Source organism: Dermochelys coriacea, chromosome 6 (assembly GCF_009764565.3).
Source record: "Dermochelys coriacea isolate rDerCor1 chromosome 6, rDerCor1.pri.v4, whole genome shotgun sequence".
In the NCBI taxonomy this organism is placed as follows: domain Eukaryota; kingdom Metazoa; phylum Chordata; order Testudines; family Dermochelyidae; genus Dermochelys; species Dermochelys coriacea.
The window spans coordinates 116,780,435-116,805,087 of record NC_050073.1 but is presented as its reverse complement, the minus strand read 5'-3'; the positions used below and the strand labels follow the sequence as shown (position 1 = coordinate 116,805,087).

The window sequence follows — 24,653 nt, the reverse complement described above, 5'->3', positions numbered from 1 at the left end:
TCTTCTGGGTGCCACTCTCCCCAAACTGTACTCCAGGCATGGAGGAATTATCAACTGGCAATCTTCCAACCAAGCAACAAGATCTCTCCTAGTGTGGACGGATTGGAAACTGTCCTCCCTTCTTCCCCTACCATGACCTCTTCCAGTGGACCAGTAAGACCATTTCTCAACAGAATCTCCATCTTCCCATCCCACTATTACTTCAGGGAGAAGGTAGAGGTGAAGAACAAATATCCTTCAAAATAGAAAATAAAAGCAATACTTTGTCCCAGGGTCCCTGCAACTGCTTTTCACAAACTTCATATCACTTACAAGTAACTTTTCTTAGCCCTTTTTATCATCTAGAGAATAGAGTTACATTTACTCTTACACGCTAGCAGTTGAAGCTCTTTAATGTTGAAAAACGATGATGGAGCAGCACAGAATTGGTTGTGGTGTGTGTGTGTGTGTGTGTGTATATATGTATATGTATATATATATATGGTACAGTTGTAATCTCATTAATGTTTTACCTAGGTTCTGAATTTACATGGGAACAGCCTGAGCAAACTGCGGGACATCTCTAAACTGACAGGGCTTCGAAAACTTATTGTCAGCTTCAATGAATTTACTAGTTTAGATGATGTTTACCACATGGTAAGAAATGTTGCTCTATATTTTGTAATTAAAGTAAAGGAATTAAACTAAAGGAATATTTTAATTGAAAAAAATCCTTTGTGTGTACAACTTAAATATATTAATGTCTATTGCATGGCAGCAACCCTGATTTCTTCCTAATGGGTGAAGTTCACTGCCTCTAAACAGAGCCTTTGTTCCTACTTTTGCTTTGTAGTAGGCGATGTGGACTAGTAGGTAGAGCACTGGATTGGGAATTGGGTGACCTGGTTTCTATTTCTGGCTCTGCAGCTGGCCTGCTTAGTGGTGTTAGGCAAGTCATTTCACCTCCCTTGCCTCAGTTCCCCAATCCATACAATGGAATACCTCCTTTGTAGAGCGCTTTGAGATCTGCAGATGAAAAGTGTTCTGTAAGAGGTAGGTGGTGGTGGTGGTGGTGGTGGTGTTATTCCTCTCTCTACTTCCTGTCTCCCACCCTTTATCTCTCTTGTCTACTTAGATTGTAAATGCTTCAGGTTGGAGACTGTTTCTTATTGTGTGTGTCTACAGTGCCTAGCACAATGGGCTACTCCAATCTTGGTTGGAGTCTCTAGGCACTATCCTAATACAAATAAATAATAATAAGTAATCCAACAATTAATAACACCCAACTGATTAGACTTGGAGTGGGGCTCTGACTATGGGGTAGGAAGGATGACTTTCACCTCCAGGCCCTACAGTGCTGTTCCTCCAGAGCTACCATTCTAGTGTAGCTGTTAAGTATCCCCTACCCAGGATTTCTGGGCCACTGGATCTGTGTGATTTCAGATCATGTGACTAAAATCACAACCTGCCTCCAACCCTCTCTTTTGCATAGTTTGGGACCAGTTCGGAGTCACCCTCCATGAGGTGTACAAGATATAGACCCCTTCCCCCACCTTCCAAGGACTCTCTGTAGATCCCACCACTCTCAAATGGTGTGATTGTCTCACTCACCCTGGCTAAAGTAGTGCACAGGGCCTTCCATGGCTGAGCACACTAGGGATGAATTCCACCCTGAAAAAGAAAATTAAAACTGTACTGTATTCTATTGGTAGATCAGGAAATATCAGAGGGTGGACTGGATTCAGATATACATGCCAAGGTTCAGTTGCTTAACCAGACTGCTCTCCAGACAGACTTCCTGCTGCTGGGCAAGGGGCATTTTGGGCATTGAATCTGGATAACAGTGCCTTTTGTGAGACTGTCTATTAAAACTGACTTTATTACCAAATATTTCCTTGCTGTACTTTTTTCTGTGCAATTATTCTCAAATCAGTACTGTCTTGCAGCCCAATCTGGAGTATTTTGATGCAAGCCACAACCATGTGATCACCCTGGAGGGTATTAGAGGCTTAAGCAGACTGAAGTATTTAGACTTGAGCTGGAATCAGCTGAAAAAGACTGGAGAGGAAATAAATGTCTTACGTAAACACACTTCAAACGTACTCAGTCTTGATATCAGACATAATCCATGGCATAAGGTATGGGTCAGTGCTTAAAATTCTCAGAAAACCTTCTAACCAAAACAACAATTAGACTGTATAGTGCTAAATTTTGTGCCTGGTTCTCATTTACATTGAGGCCTCTTTACACCACTCTGGCTGTGTAAGGGGCCTTAAAGTGGATGTATATGTAATTAGTGCCCACTTTAAGAACGATTTACACTGTCAGGCCCTTTGACATTGTAAACAGTTCGGAACAAGGGGTTGTGCACAATCTGCAGGAGTGGCTCCTAGAAGCATTGTGACTCAGTGATGCTACTCTGAGGCATAATTCCTCTCCTTCTTGCTTCTAGTAGGTGGTAACTTTACTGATGATCTATGCCAGCCGTAAAAAGCCACCCTTTGCCCCCACTGCACTGACTCAGCTGTGCTGGCCAGGGAAAGGGGACAGGGCAGAGACAGTTTCCCCCACTTTCAAGGGAAATATACAGTGCCAGCCTTCTACCTGGTGACACACGCAGCAGCGCAGCTGTGCTGGCTGTGGCATTGGGGAGCAATCCAAGACTCAGTCCATTTCACACCTTCTCCATCCATTCCCTGAGTACTTCTGTAGTCCTCTTCTCCTGAATACTTGAATCCGAGAGCTATGTATCCTAGTTAAGAGGTGTTTGTACTCCTCCTTTCTCCCATGCACAGGTGCATAGTCTCATCTAGTTTATAAAGATTAAATTGATCATTATTATTCTGGTAGTTTCAGTAAGTATATTTTCCAGCTAGAAATAAGGATGTTATTATTCACTTTCCTTACAAGTATGATTATCCAGTCTGTGTTTTTCTTGCTCTATACTTAATTTAATGGGAATTTTAAAATGTTTCTGTATAAGAGTTAGGGCTGTTCCACCTTGAGTTTAGGCTGACAAGTCCAAATCCCTTGAGCTTCTCTTTCACCTCCTCTGAGGTCATCAAATTCCTTGCATTTAGTAACATTGTAGTACTTGCAAACTTCTGGCTTATAAGGCAGGTGCTAACAACTTTGTTATGTACCGCACTTAATGTCTTACATAGCTATGTATAACTGCAATCCTTCAGGGCTAGATTTTTATCTTTTACATGCATGTAAATCCAGAATAATTTATTGGCATCAGTGTCACATTAGATCAGTGTAACCAAACCTAGCCCAAATATATATTGTTCCTTATAGTTTTCTACACGTATGGCAAGACTCAGCCCCTTCCCCACCCCTTTTCACCCATTCCCAATCCAGATGAGCAGGAAGGACATAGCATAGCAGCCTTGTTGAGGCTACTTTCTCATGCACACTGCTGTCAATGGTAAGCATAGCTGGGACACGGGAGCAAGGGGTGCATCTTCTGTCTCCTTTTTTACTTTCTTGTGTGAGCACACAGGATGGACCACAATCTAGCCCTTAGCGTACATAACATGAGAGAAGACTTGCATAATATGAGAGAAGACTTGATTGAAAGCAATCATATGTCCTTTTTTTGTATATAACCATATAGACAATTGAGTTTTTTTAAATTTCATCACTTTCCTTTTTTTCTCCAAGCCAGCTTCATTGCGTTTGAGTGTCATTGGCCGATTAAAGGCTCTTACTCGTTTAGATGGAGTCCAGATTACTGAAGAAGAGGCTGCAGCTGCTTTGTGTTTTATTGCTGGATCAAAGATTTCTCAGGTAGGATATTCCATTTTGTTGTAACTTGTAGCAAATGCAAGATTGGAAACAAGAAGTTATAGGCACAATCATACAATCTGACTTCTATTTTAAAATCTGTATTTAATCATATTTTTAAAATCACCTAGTTTCGTATGCCCTCTGAAAGTGCCATATTTTGTGCTCTGAGCAGCTGGCTGGGAAGCAGCAGTTATTTCACAAACATTGTTCTCACTCAGAGCTTCTCTGATATTGGTAATGATGCTGGTTCACAATGAAAGATATTTCATAATGTTAGATTTTAGATCACTTTGAAGTTGTTAAAAATGACCTTGTTTAATTTCAGCTCTATTCAAAACACAGAAAATTAAATATGTTTGCTAAATAAAAAAAAGGATAAATCAAGTAGCAGAAAAACTGTCTAGGCTTCTGAGGGCTTGTGTACGTGGCGAGTTAGTGTGCAGCAAGCCGAGTGTGATCTACTGCACACCAGCTTGCCACTCACTAATTCACTGTGTGGACACTGCTACAACACAGTAAAAGTCCTGGAATTCGACTTAGCATTAGAGTGTGCAAGATGTTGCACTGTAGATTCACACCCTAGCTTGCTATACACTAACTTGCCACCGTATGCAAGCCCTGAGACGGAATCCAGACAGGGGCAAGCAAAAAAAGGGCTAAATTATTTGATACTAATCTTTACAAATCTTGGCCCAAATTCTATTCTTTATTCAGGTTTTACTCTGTCCATTCTCCGGCAATCCCCTATGACTAGAATTGGACTTTACTGTGGTAAGAACTGATCAAAAACAGAGTAAGGACCTCAAGATTTGCCCCGATCATTTTTTTAGTAGAATAATAAACATTAGAAATGGATGAGATCTATTACCATGTTTAAGATCTACTAGACCTGTTAGTTCTACAGACATATTAGATCTACTAACGTACGATAATCTCCTTATAATTGGGAGACTGTAAGCCATAAAGACCTCTTCTTCCTGTTACACTGTGGAAAATGTACATTATTTATACCGTTATATTATCTATTTATTAAGTATTTTCATTTTGTCAGGCATCTCTATTAGAACATTCTAGGACTGATGAAGCTAGACCACGCGTTCTGAGTGTACATCCTTATGCCAAAATTCTGACTCAAATTAGCAAGAACAAGGTGAATTCACAAACACATTTCAATAGCAGCTGGTATCCTAGGGTAAGGCTGTCTCTATTAAATATAATGCATTAGGTGTTAGATTTATCTCTGTCATATGTTTATTTTGTTATATTTGTTATGAGTTGATGCATGTTAATTAAAAATATATCTTTTTGAGCACTTAAAAATGTAATCTACTACCTGAAGTAGAATATAAAAACATAAGAGTTTCCATATCAGATCACAATCTTCTCTTCTGTACATACTAGCTCTTTTCTTGTGAGCTGGCAGGATATTGAAACTTTAATATTCAGTGTTCCCGCATCAAATTTTTACTACTGAGCCCATATTACATGAAGAATGGTGGTAGGTCTAATTTCAGGCCTACACACATTGCCTCTTGTCTGGCATGACAACCTACAATTACAACTCCACTACATAACAAAAAGCCATAGAACGCTACATAGGAAGATCCAAGTTTACCATAGTCTGTCATAATCCATGTCCTGACCTATCCTCTGAAATCATGTTAATCTGCCAAGAATAAAAGGTTAAAAGCTCCTCTGTCAGTTCAATTTGTTTTGTAGAGTATAGAATAGCTAGAGGAAAACACATTTCTGCTGATGAGCATAGTGTTTTATTCTGTGTGCATTAAGAAATACACGTTTACAGACAGTGCCAAGAGAACCAACATTTCAGCATATGGTGTCAACGTTACGCTTTGTGACATCAAAATGAAATAGGGTTCATACAAGGATATAGTATGTTGTTGTAGAAAGAAAAAATGCTATCCAAAAGGAATATCATCACAGACAGAAGAGAGAACATAAGTTGTCCTTTGGCCGTTAGCATAGCCTGTATAAGAAACAGCTTTGAGTTCTGTAGTTTGTTTGGCATAGGTAGGAGACAGTGCTGAATATCCTGGGCTGCCAGAGACTCAACTTGCTAAATTAAGCTATGTGGCCATTTTTTTTCATCATTGCATGATTGGTTAGCCTGATGAAGAAAACTGCAGCCTTACTCAGCTGGGGCCCAGGGCAAAAACTAAGAAGTAGGCCTCCATGGAAGGCATTTGTGATGGTCTCTGGGAGTACAGCCAGCAGTTGATGCTGACCCATAGGCTGGGTGACCTGGTGAGGTGAATCAGAGGGTGAAGTTGGGGTCCCTTCACAAGCCCTGCTGCCTGGGGTTGGGGCCCGTAACTTAGTTTTGTGGGGCCTCCGGTGGTGTTGGGCCCTAGGCAATTGCCCTGCTTGCCACCCCCTAACGCCAACCCTGGCCTTAGTGATTGTTTTCTGAGAAAGGGTGGAATCATGGATTGGTTGCTCTCTTTCTGTAGAGTGTGTTGTGAAGTGAGTGTTTACAGCCAGTGTCTGTGAAAGAAGGTTCTGTGATGACACCGAAGGATAAAAATGTGTTTAGAATCTAATTTCATTTGTTCCTGCCCAAAAATTTTGCAAAGAAGAAAAATAGAATGAATTGGGATGTTACAGACATTAAAGCGAAAGGAATGCTTATCTGTGAACTAAAATTGTAAGGGATAAATCCTTCCTTAGCAAGCACTCAAACTCTGCCGCAACACTGAGCTAGAAAGTTACTAGATACAGGGTGAAATCCTGATCCCACTGAAGTCGTTATATGTTTCACCATTGACTTCAGTTGAGGCCATGATTTCATCCTTAGATCATAGAATGAAAATGTGTAAGCAGGCGAATCAATAATATAATCATATGTAACATTGGTAGATGAGGTTAAATTAATCTTAATACTAAGGTCTAATCTACACTAGAAAAAATGTGTACCTGTTTTTTAGCTGTAACTGCACAGGTGCATTTGGAAGCTGGTTAGTTTATATTGTGGAATCATTGCTTGTTCTGGTGCAAGTTGCTGAGGATTTGGTGTCAGTTTGGGGTTTCTTGAGGGTTTTAAAAATGAAGTCCTGAATTGCAAAATGAGGGCTCTGTGATGTCCAGTATCCAAAAAGAAATGCCTGTTGATATTACTGGGATATGTCTATGAAGAATGTGAAGGCAATATATAGTCCTCAGTGTATAATTTGATGTATTGTCCTTTAGTATCTATGTTGGAATTAATTGACTTAGATCTTTCAATACTAAAGTTGAATTTTTTCACAGATCACAGTCTTAGATCTGGATGGACAACATCTCTCCAAAATTGCCAACTTGGAAAAATTGGAGAATTTAAGATGGGCCTCATTTAGCAACAATAATCTCACTAAAATAGAAGGACTGGAATCTTGCCTTAATCTTGAAGAGCTCACTTTAGATGGAAACTGCATCTCAAATCTAGAAGGTACTGTATTTAGGAATCAGAGTAGCAGCCGTGTTTGGCTGTATTCGCAAAAAAGAAAAGGAGTACTTGTGGCACCTTAGAGACTAACAAATTTGTTAGTCGCTAAGGTGCCACAAGTACTCCTTTTCTTTTTTGTATTTAGGAAGTTAGTGAAAAACAAGACATTAAGTTAGACACAACAGAAATGTTCCCATATAGTCCAGTGTTTCAGAGGGTGAATTTTTACTATTAACTTTATCAGTAGCATACAATTTTAAAGCTTTCATATTAAAAAATATATAATTGCCTTCTCTTTATCTCTGTGGTGAATCTTTAGCAGAAATGAAGAAAAGAGACAAAGCAGATCGATTGTGTTTCAGAAAAGCAAAACAAATTTATTTATGTTAATAGGAATTTTTCAGAACTGATAAGAGTGCATGGTTTTTAGTATGTAGACTTACTGGACATGTAACATTCCTGCAGTGAACCATAAATTTTCTTATGACAGTTATATGTTGGCTCAATAATTTCAAAAATAAGAAGTTAGTAAACTAATGATTCCAAAAGGTCAAAAATTCACTTTTTAAAAGAACAGATTTACCTTATACACGCTATGTGACTATTCCAAACCCTATTGGGTAGTTGCTACATTTCCTCGTGTCCCCACATAGGTCATGGCAGATACTGTTGTTGTCAGCTGATTTTAAATTAGGTTCATAGACCCAGATTTTTAAAGGTATTTGGGTGTTTTTGTGATCAGTGTTGCAGTGCCTAATGGAGTTAGGAGCCTAAGTGCCATTTTCTTAAAGTATATAGGCACTTAGGAATCTAAATACCATTGACTGTCAATGGCATTTTGGCTCCAAAGTGCCTAAATCCCTTTTGAACATGAGATTTAGGCTCCTAAATCAGTTAAGCATTGCAGTGCTCAGCTCAGAGCTTAATATCTTTAAAAAGCTGGGCCATAGTCTTCTGTATAGTGAAAGAAAGCCCATCTGTAGCATATGAAGGAAGAGGAAGCAAGAAAAAGAACCCGCTGCATGAGAGATGTGTGGACAGTTAATCCCCTTCACCATGCTCTTTGCTACTCCTGGAGGAAGAATCAGAGGGGTGAGGTGGACTGTGAGTAGCCTCTTTCTGGAAAATGTTCTAACTATCACAGAAGGGCAGGCCATGAATGATCTCCCCTGATTCTGCCTGCATCACAGCCTGAGTGTGCAGGCCATCTCTCATGTGTAGCTTGTTTTACCATCTAAGTTAACTACTACTTTTGCTTCTCACTATATATGCTTTAAGAACATCTTATTTATATTTCCAGGAATTTCAAAACTCACCAAACTAACACGACTTAGTGTAAATAATAATCATCTCACCACCCTGGAAAGATGCATTTTTGAAAACTTGTCTCATCTTCACTACCTCTCTCTTGAGAGCAACAGAATTACTTCATTGGTTGGTTTGCAGAAAGTGTATGCACTAATAGAACTATACATCAGCAATAACTATGTTTCTACCTACCAAGAGATATATCATTTAAAGGTAAATGTGGACTTGATTGCTTTAGGATTTGTGGGTAATAGTAAATTCACAATTTGCTTGTTACGTCAGTACAAATGTATCTTTCCCATTTTTAAATATGGGAAGCCATATTTTTTTAATGGCTGCCTAAATTGTACCTGCAGTAGTGGTGTAGCCAGGTTGGTCCCAGGATATTAGAGAGACAAAGTGGGTGAGGTAATATCTTTTATTGGACCAACTTCTGTTGGTGAGAAAGACATAGAGCTCTTCTTCAGGTCTTTCTTCAGGACCTGAAGAAGAGCTCTCTGTAGCTCGAAAGCTTGTCTCTCTCATCAACAGACGTTGGTCCAATACCTTACCCTCCTTGTCTCTAAACTGTGCCTGACAGTCTTGTATTTGCATATTCAATTTAGATGTCCAAGTTTAAAAATTGGGCCCAAGGTAATTGTCCTTTGTAAGAGTCTTAGTCTGAAGTTTCTTTGGAATTGAGTGTGCTCAGTACTTTGAAGGAGGTGCTGAGTAACTAAAAGAATTGGACCCAAAGTTTTCCAGGTAGAGCCACACACTATGCATCTCTATTGTGTCTAGCCTAACTCTGCAATTAGAAGAATTGCACTGGAAATAAAGTCAAGAGCACAAGCATGCACACATGCAGCAACTCCAGTTCCTTTCACCTGGAGCTGCTGGCATATATACAAGCATTATTGTCTTGATTGGAGACTGGGGGCCTGACTCTTACTTACAGCACTCTGGTAGTGTAAAAGGACTTTAAAGTGAGTGTAAGTGTAACTTATGCCCACTGTAGGGCTCCTTTACACTGCCAGAGTTATGTAAAGGCACTTTAGTGTAAATGAAAATTAAGCCCTGGTTTTTATTAAACGATGCTTCAGATTTCACACATGCAGTTGTAAGATGAAGAGAATGGTTAAAGATAAAGGGAGTAGCCTAGGTTTCATTCCTTACAAATATTTAAAAATTATACTATTAAACTTTGATCTATGTGTTTTATTTCTTAGGGTTTAAATAATCTGGTAATTCTGGACATGTATGGAAATCTAATTGTGTGGAAACAAGATAACTACCGATTGTTTGTAATATTCCATCTTCCATCTCTCAAAGCCTTAGATGGCACTGCAGTAGTAAGTTATACTATATATCATAAGATTATTGTAATTATTGTTAAAACTATCTTTTTTTACAAATTAGGATGGCATGGGCATCCTGATGATGATTTCTGACCCTTATTAAAGCAATTACCTAATATTGTTTTAATGCATGTAACAAATCTGTAGTTTAAACTTAATTGGAGCATATGAACATTTCCATAATCTGTTCAAAAAGAATGCAGGCAACATAGATGGTATAAAGCTACAGTGATGGTTGTGGAGACATTTTTAGTTTAAGCCCTGATTTTCAGGCACTTTTTTTTTTTTAAACTACCTTTGGGTCTGAAAATGTTCACACCTACCTTATTATTATAAAAAGAAAAGGAGTACTTGTGGCACCTTAGAGACTAACAAATTTATTAGAGCATAAGCTTTCATGAGCTACAGCTCACTTCATCGGATGAAGTGAGCTGTAGCTCACGAAAGCTTATGCTCTAATAAATTTGTTAGTCTCTAAGGTGCCACAAGTACTCCTTTTCTTTTTGCGAATACAGACTAACACGGCTGCTACTCTGAAACCTTATTATTATAGTTCTAGGTCTGCTTTAATATAACAAAATTCATTTTAAATGTAATTATACAGGAGACAGCAGACATCGAGAGTGCTAAAGATTTATTTGGTGGCAGACTTACCTGTGATATGATTGCAGAAAGACTAGGACATTCAGACTTCACTAAAATGCACGAATTAAATTGGACAACCTCTACGATCAGGTGCAGTAATTTTCAAATATCAAATGTTACAAATAGCATTTAATATCATGTCTAGAAAAATATAATTAAAACCAGAGCCTATGTTTAGATAATTCAGTTCATGTGTCTCTGTGTTTATGGGCAAAATCCTCTTGACTGATCCACAGAGTAGATATATGATCCACATGAAAAAAAGGTGACTTCAGTTTTGGACTTTCCTATCTCTCAGCAGATTATTCCATTTTTCAAACAGAGTTTTGTGTGGCCTATGCACATTTTGGACAGACAACTTTAGAAAAGAGACTTATTTTGGTCAAAAACGTCATATTTGCCTTAACCTGTCTCTGTTCTGAATCCTTCTATCCCAAATCTAGCCCAAATGAGGATAGCCATGTTAAGTGTAAATGAGGTTCTTCTTTGAGTGATGGCCTCTATATGTGTCACAAACGTGGGTGCTCATGCACTCAATATGCCGGAGCCAGGTTTCCTTAGGAGTGTCTGTTGACCCATATGTGCGTTGTACATCCTCTTGTGCTCCCAGCCGAGGTTATAACAGGCTGTGTGGGGCAACACCTCTCCAGTTCCCTCTTGCTGCCACATTGCCTGAGTGAGAACCCCCTGTTCCTTTGTGCTCTTAGTCTTCCGGCTAAAAGAGTGACTTAGTCTGTTGTATATAGTTCTATGTTGTTTTCTTGCATATAGATAGTTGTAGATAGCATTAGTTTAACCTGTTTGGGGTACATTTCCGCCCCCCTCAGACTATGCTTGTGTTCTGGGGTTTAAAAGCTGTGTTTTGTGCCTACACCCTTTCTCTGTGAGTGACGAGCACCAGCACTGTCTTTACTGCCTTGGGGAGGCTCATATCACTGCTCGTTGCACAATTTACAAGTCTTCCATGCCCCGGACCCGGGAAGTGCGGGAGCTCCACCTCAGAAAATACTTCACAGAGGAAGCCATGAGACTGTGCACCCACTCAGATCCGGAACCGTTGGTGCAGCGTCTGTCACCAGTGGTGAGCGCTCCTCCCAGCACTTTGCACGCCCAGGATCCAGCAGCACCGGTGGCTAAGGACAAGCCCAGACATGAGGATAGGAAGCACTCTCATGGGCTTCGGAGCAAGTCCCCGTCGAGGACTGCTTCTAAGCGTTGCGTTCCTCCCCAAACCAAGTTGAGTGAGATGTTGCATGCAGAACCTGCCATGCCAGTGCCCAAGCTTCCCCACATCAAGGTTAAAGCTAAGCTCAAGAAGGATCTGGCAGTACTGCTGGTTGCCCCAATGCCCGCCCACCTGGAGCAGTCTCCAGCACAAGCACTGCCAGTCCCACCACCAAGTCCGCGACCTTTGGTTCCGCTGGTCCCATGGACCTTGCCTTGATCTTCCAGCGTTTCCAGAGGCTCTCCCTGGACTCCCGGCTGTATGGAGCCCCTTCTCTCCACAGAGACATGGAAGTTGCCATACCCGTTCTCCCTGGTTCTCTCTGGTCTCTCGCTCACCCGGGGGATCCCCACTCTGGCAGATGAACTGCTCCTGTTGGACCAGCCCCTACCAACTAAGCACCATGTACCGCTAGCTCCACTGCTGCTGGACTCTTCAGACTTGGAGGAATTTTCTGAGCCGGAGACCCCTTCTCTCCCATGTCCAGGTGGAGCTCGGACTCCCATCCACAGCTGCCTCATCCTCCAGCTTATGACTCGGCTGCGATGGTGTGGTACCGTACCCCTGGGGGCTGCCGCACCCCCATACTCCTACTCCATGGCCACACTGGGAGCCATCTCGCCATCTTCCAAGCTTTGTACCACTCGACCCAGGCTCCTCCACCAGTGGTGTCAGGCTCCAAAGTCCAAACCACTATAGAACACCTCCCCTCTGATGAGGACAAGTTGTTCTGTTCCAAGATGAATTAGTCTCTTTACTCGTTAAAAGACTGCCAAGCCATGCTACAATCCCTGGGGAGCTATACCCTGGCCCTGCATTGCAGTCAACAGTTCCACCCCTGCCCATATCTGCCCTATCAGGCCTACTACCAGTGACACTAGTCCCTGCAACAGTCACTCATGGCCACCTCCTTGTCCCTTGCCCACCAACAACCTACACAGTTTTGATGCATCCGTTGAGAGCTCCGAACGCTCCCTGTTGCCATCCATGGTGCCCCATGTTATCTTTGGGGGCTGTCTTGTCCCGTTTGCCCACAGTTGGGGCAAGATCACCATAGACCATTGGGTACTGGAGATTATCCATCACAGGTACTCCATAGAGCTTTTGTTTTCCCCTACACCACCCTCTTCCCCAGACGCCTCCAACGGACCCTTCCCATCAATACCTTTTCCAACAGGAGGCAGCTGCTCTTCTTGTAAAGGGCACCATCTAGGGAGTGGCACTTCCCTATGAGGGGAGAGGCTTTCTACTCCCTGTACTTCCTCATCCCAAAGAAGGGTAGAGGGCATCCATTCTTGATCTTTGGCTATTAAACAACTTTATCAGGAAATCCAAGTTCAGTATGGTGACACTGGCATCTGTTATCCCCTGTCACCCTCCTGGGGCCTGCTTTGCAGTGCTCGATATGAAGGACACCTCCTTCCACATCAGCATCCACCCAGCCCACCAGAAATTTCTCCATTTCCAGGTAGGACAGCATCACTTCCAATTCAAAGTCCTCCCTTTTGGCATCACGATGGCGCCACAAGTCTTCACGAAGGTCTTCGTGGTTGTGGCAGCACAAATGTACCACCTTGGCTTCTTGGTGTACCCGTACCTGGACAACTGGCTCCTGATTGCAGTATCCCAACAAGAACTTGCCTCCGCCAACCTTCCTCTTTGCGCTCTCCTGGCCTCTCTAGGTGTCTGTATCAATGAGGAGAAATTTGTGCTTGTCCCGACCCAATCAACTTCATTGGGTCACAGCAGTCTCCGTGTCCTGTCCGGGGGCATGAGAGCCACTTGCACACACTAGCGTGACCTGTGACAGCTGCTGGTGAGCCTGGTGCCCACCCCAGTGAGTAGAGCTGGAGGGGCGGTACAGCCACCCTGGAGGAGCTGCCCACACGGGGCTGCGGCTCCTGCAGGAGGCAGCCCAACATGTTGCTGCTTTCGCTGCTCAGTTCCCGGTAGAGCCCTGCAGCTCTGTGCATATATAGTTTATATCCACATCCACAGATATAAATTTTGTATCTGCACAGGGCTCTATCCAAGGGGCAGCTGTGTATGCTATCTCTGGGCCACGCAATACTACAGAGTGCACTCCTCTTGCTTCCTCACATCCGCCTCCACACTGCTCGCTACTCACCCATGTTTGGAATACATATAGGGACTATCATTTGAAGAAGAAGAGGGGTTACTTACCTGTAACTGGAGGTTCTTTGAAATGTGTGGTCCCTATTTGTATTCCAAAACCCATCCTCCACCCCTTTGCTGCGGACTGCATTACTCAGCAGTACTATGGCCTATTATAACCTCAGCTGGTAGCTTGAGGGGACACATGACACGTGTGGGTCAACGGACACTGTTAAGGAAACCTTCCAGCTCTGGTGCATGGCACGCATGTGCACCTACGTTTGGAATACAAATAGGGACCATGCATCTCAAAGAACCTCCAGTCACAGGTAAGTAACCTCCTCTTTGGTTGCCACTATTTCCTGATTAAAGATCTGGCTGATATCACCCTATCCTAGATCTTAAAACACCTCACTAAATCATCAAGAGCAATTACTTTTTTGCATGACCTTCTCATAAACAAACTAGGGAAATACAACCTAGATGAAGCTACTATAAGGTGTGTGCATAACTGATTGGAAAACCGTTCCCAGAGAGTAGTTGTCAGTGGTTCACAGTCAAGCTGGAAGGACATAACAAGTGGGGTCCTGCAGGGATCAGTTCTGGGTCCGGTTCTGTTCAATGTCTTCATCAATGATTTAGATAATGGTATTGAGAGTACACTTATAAAGTTTGCAGATGATACTAAGCTGAGAGAGATCGCAAGTGCTTTGGAAGATAGGATTATAATTCAAAATGATCTGGAGTAGTAGTCTGAATGAATGAGTGAAATTCAAGAATGATGCATTCAAAGTACTTCACTTAGGAAGGAACTATCAGTTGCACACACACAAAATGGGCAATGACTGCCTGGGAAGGAGTACTGCAGAAATGGATTTGGGGATCACAAACTAAATATAAGTCAACAGTGTATCACCATTGCAAAAAAAGGAAACATCATTCTGGGATGTATTAGCAGGGGTATTGTAAGGAAGACGCGAGACGCAATTCTTCTGCTCTACTCTGTGCTGATATGGCCTCAACTGGAGTATTGTGTCCAGTTTTGGGCGCCACATTTCAGGAAATATGTGGACAAATTGGAGAAGGTCCAGAGAGAAGCAGCAAAAATGATTAAAGGTCTAGAAAACATGACCTATGAGGGAAGACTGAAAAAATTGTGTTTGTTTAGTCTGGAGAAGAGAAGACTGAGAGGGGACATTATAACAGTTTTCAAGTACATAAAAGGTTGTTACAAGGAGGAGGGAGAAAAATGGTTCTCGTTAACCATCTGAGGATGGGACAAGAAGCAATGGGCTTAACTTGCAGCAAGGCCAGTTTAGATTGGACATAGGAAAAACTTCCTAACTGTCAAGGTAGTTAAGCACTGGAATAAACTGCCTTGGGAGGTTCTGGGATCTCCATCATTTGAAATTTTGAAGATCAGATTAGGCAAACACCTGTCAGGGATGGTCTAGATAATACTTAATCCTACCATGACTGCAGGGGACTGGACTGGATGACCTCTCCAGGTCCCTTCCAGTTCTATGATTCTATGGCTTTGTGTTCATGGTGTGAAATTGCTTAGTATACCATGCACACTCTGCCCTACTATAGCACAACTTATTCTACAGCAGAGTTACGCTTTGACTGTTTGCCATGATTGATTTGTGATTTATATTTTTTTGGAAAGCATTTCTGTGCTATGCATAGTTGTACATCTGTCAATGAAAGTTACCTCCGTTTTGTAGTATGTAAAGATGTCTTATCTTTGGTCTTGCTGTGATCGAGAGCTATAACCCAATTCCATTGATGCCAGCATCAAATCTCCCATTGACTCCACTACGGTCATGCCCATACCCATGACCATATTCATAAACAAATCTCTACTCTTACCAGTGCAACACTTTTGTGTTTGAGAGAGACCATTTTAGACATGAGGACAGACTGTTTAAACGTTGCTGTGAGACTGAGTCTCTTCCACCACAGATATTCTATCTCTGGAGATGTTGGCTGTTATGAAAGGTTTTAAGGCAATATTAAAATACCTCTTGTGGTATCTTTGATTGTATAGCTTTCAGCTTCTGTAGAGGGATATTATGTCACGGGGTCTAATTTCTTGAAATAGCTTATTTATAACACTGCAGGTGAGGGAATCCTTTCAAATGATGGTATTCTCTGATCTGGGAGCTGTCCCTCTTCTGCTTTCTCCTCAGTTGACTCTGCCTCATAACAGACATCTCCAAACTAGGCATGTGATCCAGCTGGGATACTTTCACAATCTATACAGTACTTCAGCAGGCTGTCGGGAGGATGTGGACTGGAGGGAGGGACCACTGTCTATATAAATGCAGATCCTGTGGCACTATTATACCATGCAAACAGCATGGAGGGGGCTTCATCCAGTATTTCAGCCCATATACTGGAGAGGTTGCCATGGGAGTCTGCAGCATACCTTCAGTGGGGTAGATTTCAGTTCCTCAAGCCCTCACCTCTCATACTTCACACACTTAAAGTGTAAATACTCAGACTTCATGTGGGTGAAGTGGGTTTTGCCTTTAACATAGGAATTATATCAACTCTGTATTACTACATCTGAGAAAACAGCACAATGTATTTATTGTAGAGTTTTATCAGGATGCTCCTGTAAAAGGAAGGTGTTAGATTTCTGGTGAGAAATCTAACATCAGTAGACCTGCTCAGGAAATCTATGTTGCATGATACCTTTTTCTGTAATTATTTTCTTTATCCAATTCAGAACGGTGGATCTTGTACCAGCAGACCAGTTTAGAAATGTTTGTAATGTGAATTTACAGAACAACAATCTCACCTCTTTCAGTGGTTTAATCTTCTTGCCTAATGTCAAGGTGAGTTAGTCACTCATTCTGTGCTTTTCTTTCCTATTTTTATAGTGACAGTAAGTATCTTCTCTCTTTATATAAATTTCTAAATCTCTTTACTCCTGCCTGACAGATTTCTTTTATAATAGAGCAAGGGGAAATCTTTATTACATTACTTATATTATATACTAATTTACTAAATAGAGCTTTCTAAAGTTATTTCAGTCAGCAGTATTCATACCATACAAATGAGTCCCGAAAAGACTAAAAACCACTTATTTAACCATGTGTTGAAATAAATTGACCACTAGCCTATCTATTGCATCAAGAATTTTTGAAGCCCTAAATACCATTGATTCAGCAGCCAATCTCTTATTAGCTCATTATCTGAATATGAAAGACTAGAGATACGTTGTAACTGGCACCTTTGCTACTATATTAGCAGAGCAGTGTTCTGTTTCATTTCATTTCATGTGGTTTGCTTTATGCAGATATTGTGTCTGAATTACAATCACATTGAATCAGTATTGCCCAGACAAAAGCCTCAAAATCACTTAACAAACAGACAGCAGCTGTACCAGAAAGTGACCTCTAGTGGCTATGGACAGCAAGGACCTTCAAAAGTAAGCAGGTACTGTCACATTTTAAAATGAACTTGTGTAATTCCTTTATTCTTTTGCTGAAAAGAATTGTCCCTGGAGGACAATGAGTTTGGGATGCTCTCTTCTCCCCACCTAACGTGAGCTGTCTTCTGGCAAGGAAGCCCGGTGGCCTTTTGCCCCCCACTCAGGCACCGCTGACATCATTGGGAGCATCTAGCCGTTCTCTCTCCTAGGCTTTTTGGCTCACTTCTTCCCATTGAGATGGGAGGGGGACTGGCAGTGTAGGGTTGTGCCATCTCTCCCCACTCTCTTCAGGAGGGAAAAGTGTGCTAGTCCCAATCTGCAACAGCAGTGGCTACTCCTTCAGCTGCCACTGACCCTTTAGCTCTGTGGCTCAGAGACACCCTAGAGTGCATTGACTCAAATTGGTAAACTGAAGCACCAAGAAGTTGAGTGAAGGTCATCACGCTGAATCTCTGGCAGAGCCAGGAATAGAAAGTAAGCGCTGCTTGCTCTAACCACCAGACAGAGTGCCTCTCATCAGCTTCTGGACCCATGGAAGACAAACTAATTAGCCCAGTCTTTTCTCCTCCCACTCTCCTTGTACAGCACTGCATAACTGGACTGATATATTATGGGGCTTGTTTGCCTTCCTCTCAAGCATTTGGCATTGATCACAGGCAAGTTATCTGACTCCATGGTCATTGGTTTGATCAGATATGGCATGTTTATAGGTCTCTAATCAGGCCTATCAGGGACATTAGGTACTTGAAATCTTTAAAAGCTATATAAAGTCCTGCTATAATATTGAATCACTGTAATCTTGACACTGACGTAATAGTACATCTCTTTGAGCCAAAACTGTGAAAACTCAGCTACTTATAGACATGCAAATATTTTGATAGCAGTTACAACCAATTATTCGAATCAGTGAGCTCCATGCCCTAGTGACTGATTCATGCTACTGTTTGTATAATAAAGTCAAGCAGTGCTTTTGCATAGTCATCCAAACTTCCTTCTTAATATTGTGTCTAGTCAGAACAGTCTTTTATCTGCCAATAATCCCTTCTCCTATCTCATCTCCTAAAAGAGCTCTTTTTCTCATCCCCTGCAGCAGAAATCCATACCGATTTTTTTTCTTTCTTTTGGCACCAACACATTAGGTCAGTTTATGTCCTGAAGAACTTTTTCAAATCAGTTTTCAGTTTGCATTTCTTATTTTTGCATTCTAAAAGGACTGAAACTTCAGGAACATGTCAGGTTTCATTCAGTCGGTCTTTACAACTTTGATAGTGTCTATAGCCAATTTCAGTCCAATCCCATCAAACAAGACTTGCCAAGCTGCTACCCAGAGTTCCCTCCGTGCTTTTAGGAAATATTATTAGTGACAGAGCAGCACAGAGAAATGTAAGATTTGGTTGTGTATATGTGTATTTCTCAGATGTGTGTTCAGCTCTTCCTACCCTCATTTTTTGTGTTCATTTGGTATATGTATGTGTTTATTTCTTGTCCCAAACTCTCCTTCTTTAGGGGACATGACTAATTTAAGGAATAGTAAGATTTAGTAGGGAATGGGAAACTTCTGCACAAAAGCATGTGTTTTGTTTTTAGTTCTTTTGGGGGAAAAGGGCACTGGCTGAAACAGGCATGTGACAATTCTTCAAAAAGGGTCATATTTTCAGAGTTTATTGTACCCTACCCCACACACATCCACATCAGGTAATATTTGAAAGCTTATTTTATGTACACTAGGGTCAAATATGATGCGGAGCTGTCAAGTGGTGTTGTAAGCTTGTAGGCTAGGTGAAACAATGGTACCCAAAAATGAGAAAGATGTCATTCTTTGCACAGTTCCAAAAACACTGCACTATGACTATGACTACAGTTTTTATTCATTTCAGCACCTTAATGTTATGTTTTATTGATCAAAGCTGCCAAATGACAATGTATTATAAGATTTGTATTGGTTTTGCATGGACAACTATTTTTTTCAGAAATGAGTAGGCAGTTTAGCATGCAGCAAAAATGGCAAATATCAACATTTTGCAGTATACTAACATTAATGGTTTCATATTGCATATTCTTAAATATAAAAGTGTCTCACAAGTGTTTACAAAAGCATTTCAATTGAAATGTACTGACCAGATCTGTCTCGTACTGAAAGTTGTGTAATAGATTGCTGACCAGTTTGTACTGCATAGTGGGTAGATATAAATGTACATTTATGTAGATTTTAATTTGTAACTGCTTTGTATGCAGTACTAGCCTTTGAAATATTCTAGAAAACTAGCTATTTAATTCAGTGACACTTATGCAAATGTAACCCTTCCGCTAGGTGGAGCCAGCAGCAACAAGGGCCAGGTTCAGTAGCTAGGGGTTCCTTTTCAACAATACAAACACAAAACTGGCTCGAGCCCCCACCCAGTGACCTGGGACAATTACATACCATCCTCTGGGTGCCTCTTAGAGGCAATACTTCCCCTCAAGCAAGCACAGAGTCTGAGGGTAGCAAAAACCTTTAATAAAAGGAGGGAAGTAACGCAGCATTAATTTGGGAAAACACTGCAACTAGGGTTCATAAACATAAACCATGAGCAAAAGACCCACCCCCAAGTAAGTTAGACAGTGTCCTTTTCCCCTCAGGTTCTTAAGTCCAGCAACCCAAAAGTCCCTTTAACGTTGCTGTCCTTGGCCAGTGCTTAAATTCTCTCTTCCAGCTGATTTGGTTTATAATTATTAGATTTGTGAAATTGGCTTTTTTAAAGCAATATGTATATATATCACTGGTTTGAGCTTTACTCTGCACATAACAGTGTAATCCAGTCATGATCACTTGCACCTAAGCAACCACTAATTTTAGTGGTTTAATGAGAATTCAGGTTGCTCTGGACCTCCAGAAATCATTCGGTTACCTCTGTGATTGGGTCATGAGGCAGTGGCAAAGCTGAAATGAGAACTCAGGAGTTCCTGCCAGTGCTTTTCTCAATCTATCATACCACGCTCCGTCATTATGGTCATATGTTACAAAAATGAAGCTTTTATAAGTAAAGTAGTAAGAAATTACATGCTGTTGATTGGTTTTGCCACACCATCACATGGCTGTTGTGAGAATACAGCCAAAGGTTACGTAAATATTTTACTAAATTAAACAGCAATTTCCAGCTGTTGCCATTATATGTTTTCAGGCCTTTTGTGGGCAGAAGAGTGGTTTTCCATGTTGGTGTGATTTCCATGGTCTGCATCCAGTAAAACCTGACCTACCTTCTGTAAGCGTAGAAGTCTGTATAAAGCTATTGAAACTTCAAAAATTAGATTTTTCAGTGCTTTTTAGTCTTTCTGTAGTAGACAGGTATAATTTCTATTGAACCTGGTCGAGTTGGTAAAGTGTCTATAACTGATGTTAATGGGAGATAAATGCTTAAATTACTGTTTACAAGGAAAAATGTTTGGAAATTATCTGGCCTCATGTTCCTACTTGCTTAATTGTTTTAGGGATGCAGGATTTGGTGAAAATCTGCCCCCAATAATGCAAAGTTTAGAAGTTCTTCATTTGGGCTACAATGGAATTAGTAACTTGGCCCAGCTACAGCTTAGTAGACTAAAAAATTTGAAATTGCTGTTTCTACAGGGTAAGTAATAAGAGCATTTGTTTATATTTGTGCAGCCAGTATACAGTGTTTTACAGGGAAGCTAATTTGATTCCAGTCCTGCAAACACTGGCCAACACAGGGCCAAGCTCCACTCAGCTATGGGGATGTTCTAATTCATGCCCTTGGTTTAGGTATAGAATAGTGTCCCTCACCACACTCTGTCATAATCCCTCCCCAACCCTGACACATCCCTGCACTGAAAAGAGAAGGGACAGCTAATGCAGAAAGATACCTCTGCCAGTTTTATGCCAGGGGGTATTCTCCTATGCCGAAGAAATTCCTTGCTGGCTATTTGTGGCTAGAATATGTCCCCATTATGCCACTGGGGCTGGCTCTCAGTTGAGAATCTTGCCCACAGCACTTACTGCAATGATTAGCTCCATGGACATCATTGGGACTACTCACGGTAGTAAGTACTTGTAAGATTGAAACCATTAATTGAGAGATTGATCCTGACGCATTTGATGCTGTATCATTAAAATCCAGCTATTTTACAGCATTTGAACAGCAATAATGATTTGATCCTAGTCTTCTTCAGCAGTTTAACTATTAATTAGAAAAATAAATTGCTTTAAATGGAGATTAGCCAAGCAATTTTGGACATTCAGATCTCTAGAAGCACGGGGGAATATAAAGCAAGATAACAGGTTTCAGTGTAGCAGCCGTGTTAGTCTGTATTCGCAAAAAACAAAAAGAGTACTTGTGGCACCTTAGAGACTAACAAATTTATTTGAGCATAAGCTTTCGTGAGCTACAGCTCACTTCATCGGATGCAATTGATGAAGTGAGCTGTAGCTCACGAAAGCTTATGCTCAAATAAATTTGTTAGTCTCTAAGGTGCCACAAGTACTTCTTTTCTTTTTTATAAAGCAAGATACTACTTCCCAAAGGAAAAAGTTCAAGGAGCAACACTGTAGTAGCTGTAATGGCATAGAAAAGGCCCATTGGGCACTCAAATACATCCTTTTCTGTAACACAGTAACAAAGAGACGCTCTGGTACTGGAAGGCAGTACATTTAAAATGGATCAAAAGAAATGCCTTTTTACACAGTGTATAGGTAATCTGGGAAGTTCTCTACCACAGGCTGTTTTTGTTAAAGGTTATTTTGTGTTACAATCGAATACCAACTGTATTTCATCTCATTTCCCACGTATAATCTTGGTTCATCAGGTAATGAAATCAGTCAAATCAAAGGACTTGAAGGTCTACGGCTTCTGCAGGAGTTGGTATTGGATCATAATCGTGTCAAAACAATTTCAGAGGGCTCCTTTGCTAGACAGAGCTCCCTTTTGGCACTTCACCTAGAGGAAAACCGACTACGAGAACTGAATAATTTACAGCCTTTAGTAAAATTACAGAAACTTTTCCTGGGATTTAATAAAATTCAGGTAAAATATATTGGTGTTGAGTCTATAGATTCAATGGGCCAGATACTGAGATCCTTATTCAGACGAAACTCATTACCTTCAGTGGGTTTGCCTGGGTAAAGACCCCTGCATTTGGCCAGAGTAAATAAATTTGGCTCAGAGGCTTTCAAATGTGATATCAGATAACTTATTTTTTAACTTGTGAACAGGAATTGTCTGAACTGGACAAACTTGAAGTTGTTCCTAGTCTTAAAGAGCTTTCGATATATGGAAATCCAGTGAGTATGTTACTTTGAATGATCCTGTAAACTAGATGTATATTTAAGTTTGTTGTGGGTAATTAACCTTTTTAATTCATTATAATTGGGAATTTCTCCTTAATTAACTACTAAGTTCCAGTCACTTACCATTTTGTAGTCATAATATGGATGTTGATTCATCTCTTAGTGCCTGTCAGGTTGGTATAGGAGTGATTTGAGTGCAATCGTTCTTTTACATCTTATGCTTTTCAGTGCTGCAAGGTAAATTCAGAAAGTGAGTGCATGGTGGTGAGCTGTCTTTTTAATATTCCAAAACAGGTCAGGTCTATGAAATAGATCAAAGAATGTTAAAGGGGATCTGAACCATTTTTTATAGAATGCAAGAAGATGTTCCCTGATAATAATAATGTTCATTTATGCAGTGCCCTTCATGAGACGTCCATCAGGATTTTTAGGTTTGAATTTGTCTCTGGTTGCAATTGTTTGGCTTCTTCTCTCCTAGAGAACACAAAGTTTATAAGATTATAAAATAGAAGTGAAAAACTTGCCTCAACCATTTCCATATGGAAGGTCCTGTGTCTTTGGTCCTACACATATATAACTATGGAACCTGCTAACCCTTACAGACATGAGTGGGTCCAATCAGTCAAATATCGATTGACTTTAAAGGGGCAGAAGTGATCTGACTGGGACCACATGCTTGAGTAAGGATTGCAGGATCTCAGCCTTATGTAATTTGCCTTATAACTAGCACACTCAAAAGCACTGTCAAACAAAACCTTTTCAGTTGTGAATTTAAAACAGAAATATATTTACTTTCTAATAGGAAAACAAATTTGGAACTATAAATGTAGATCTAAATACCAGGGCTTGATCCTCAGCACCCGCAACTCCCTTTGGTTCATTGGAGTTTACAATGTCAGGCTTCTCGGAAGATACTCAGCATCTCTCAGGATCAAATTACAAAAGCAAGAGTCCTAAATGTCTCTGCATTTATTTTTACAATTAGTAAATCTGCAGACTTTGACCTTAAAAACAAAATCAGCTAGGGACACAGAGAAAAAGCAAATCAGGTTGCTGTTTAGGTCCAGTACTAGAATGTAAGCTACAGTGGTATAAAATCAATGTGAAACCTCTCTGCTAGCCAAGGAAGACAATTGAAAATGGGATCATATAGTTAAATAAACCAGGCACAGGAGAACAGTAATAGCAGCTTTCTGCATCAGCTGCAATCTATTAACAGAACAGACTATCAGTAGGTATAAATAGTGCAAGGGGCATTTTAGGAACGTTATATTTACCTTTTACAAAGTTTAGAATTCATATTGATCAACAGGAACCATTATACACCAAAAGACACTACTGGTAAAGTCACACCTATCAAAAACCAGGCCTGTAGCCTGCAAGGTCACTTGTAGGTGACAGGTAAGTCACATTTTTTCCAGTGTTAGAGCTTTTAAAAGTTTTTAGTTTTATACTGCAGCTCCTTGGCTGGTTAAAGTTATTATTGCTCCATTGATTTCAATAGGGCTGTGACAATTTACACCAACTGAGGATCTGCCCCAATATATTTTATTTTATACCGTTTAAGATATAAAAATAAGAATATTGTTTAGAGAAACATACAATACTGCCAAAAATGAGATTCCTTTAGGCCATTAAAGGGCAGGTCTGGTGGGAGTGGTATGACAGGCAGAGTGAATGCTAGAGTATTGCATCAAGCAACCATTGGATAGTCTGAAGTGAGTTCTGACTTCACCAAAGCTTAATTTACTAATGTACTCTGATGTTCTTCACACTGGTTTTGGACCATTCAGAATCTGCTATTAAAATGCTGACATATTACAGGTAGTTTTTATAGCACAGCAATAAAAGTTCTCACCTCTGGGTTCTATTCTGGTCTATGCCACTGAATCACTATGTAACCATGAGCAAATATCTCTGGAGAAATTTTCAGTTTGACCTCAACCATGCCTTGATTTTGCTAGTGCAAATTTGTGGACACAAATAATTTCAGGCCCATTTTTTTGACTTCTGTTTATTTAGACCTGCAGTTTAAAGCACTTTGACATCCAAATGATCTAAATTGTGGATGCAGATAATTCAGGCACAGA

The 24,653-nt window shown here is 40.7% G+C and overlaps 1 protein-coding gene across 5 annotated transcripts in view; it reads left to right on the top strand.

The window, feature by feature from the left end:
* The window catches only part of LRRC9 (leucine rich repeat containing 9), an 87,249-nt gene that overhangs the window by 42,635 nt on the left and 19,961 nt on the right, over window positions 1–24,653 (top strand). For all 5 annotated transcript variants that reach the window (XM_038408097.2, XM_043516663.1, XM_043516662.1 and 2 more), the window contains 13 exons: window positions 517–636; window positions 1,926–2,117; window positions 3,646–3,771; window positions 4,823–4,963; window positions 7,039–7,216; window positions 8,514–8,734; window positions 9,730–9,852; window positions 10,463–10,593; window positions 16,578–16,686; window positions 17,151–17,290; window positions 20,754–20,890; window positions 22,083–22,300; window positions 22,489–22,557. In XM_038408097.2, coding sequence (XP_038264025.1) covers window positions 517–636; window positions 1,926–2,117; window positions 3,646–3,771; window positions 4,823–4,963; window positions 7,039–7,216; window positions 8,514–8,734; window positions 9,730–9,852; window positions 10,463–10,593; window positions 16,578–16,686; window positions 17,151–17,290; window positions 20,754–20,890; window positions 22,083–22,300; window positions 22,489–22,557 — 1,905 coding nt within the window. The remainder of the gene's footprint in view (window positions 1–516; window positions 637–1,925; window positions 2,118–3,645; window positions 3,772–4,822; window positions 4,964–7,038; window positions 7,217–8,513; window positions 8,735–9,729; window positions 9,853–10,462; window positions 10,594–16,577; window positions 16,687–17,150; window positions 17,291–20,753; window positions 20,891–22,082; window positions 22,301–22,488; window positions 22,558–24,653) is intronic.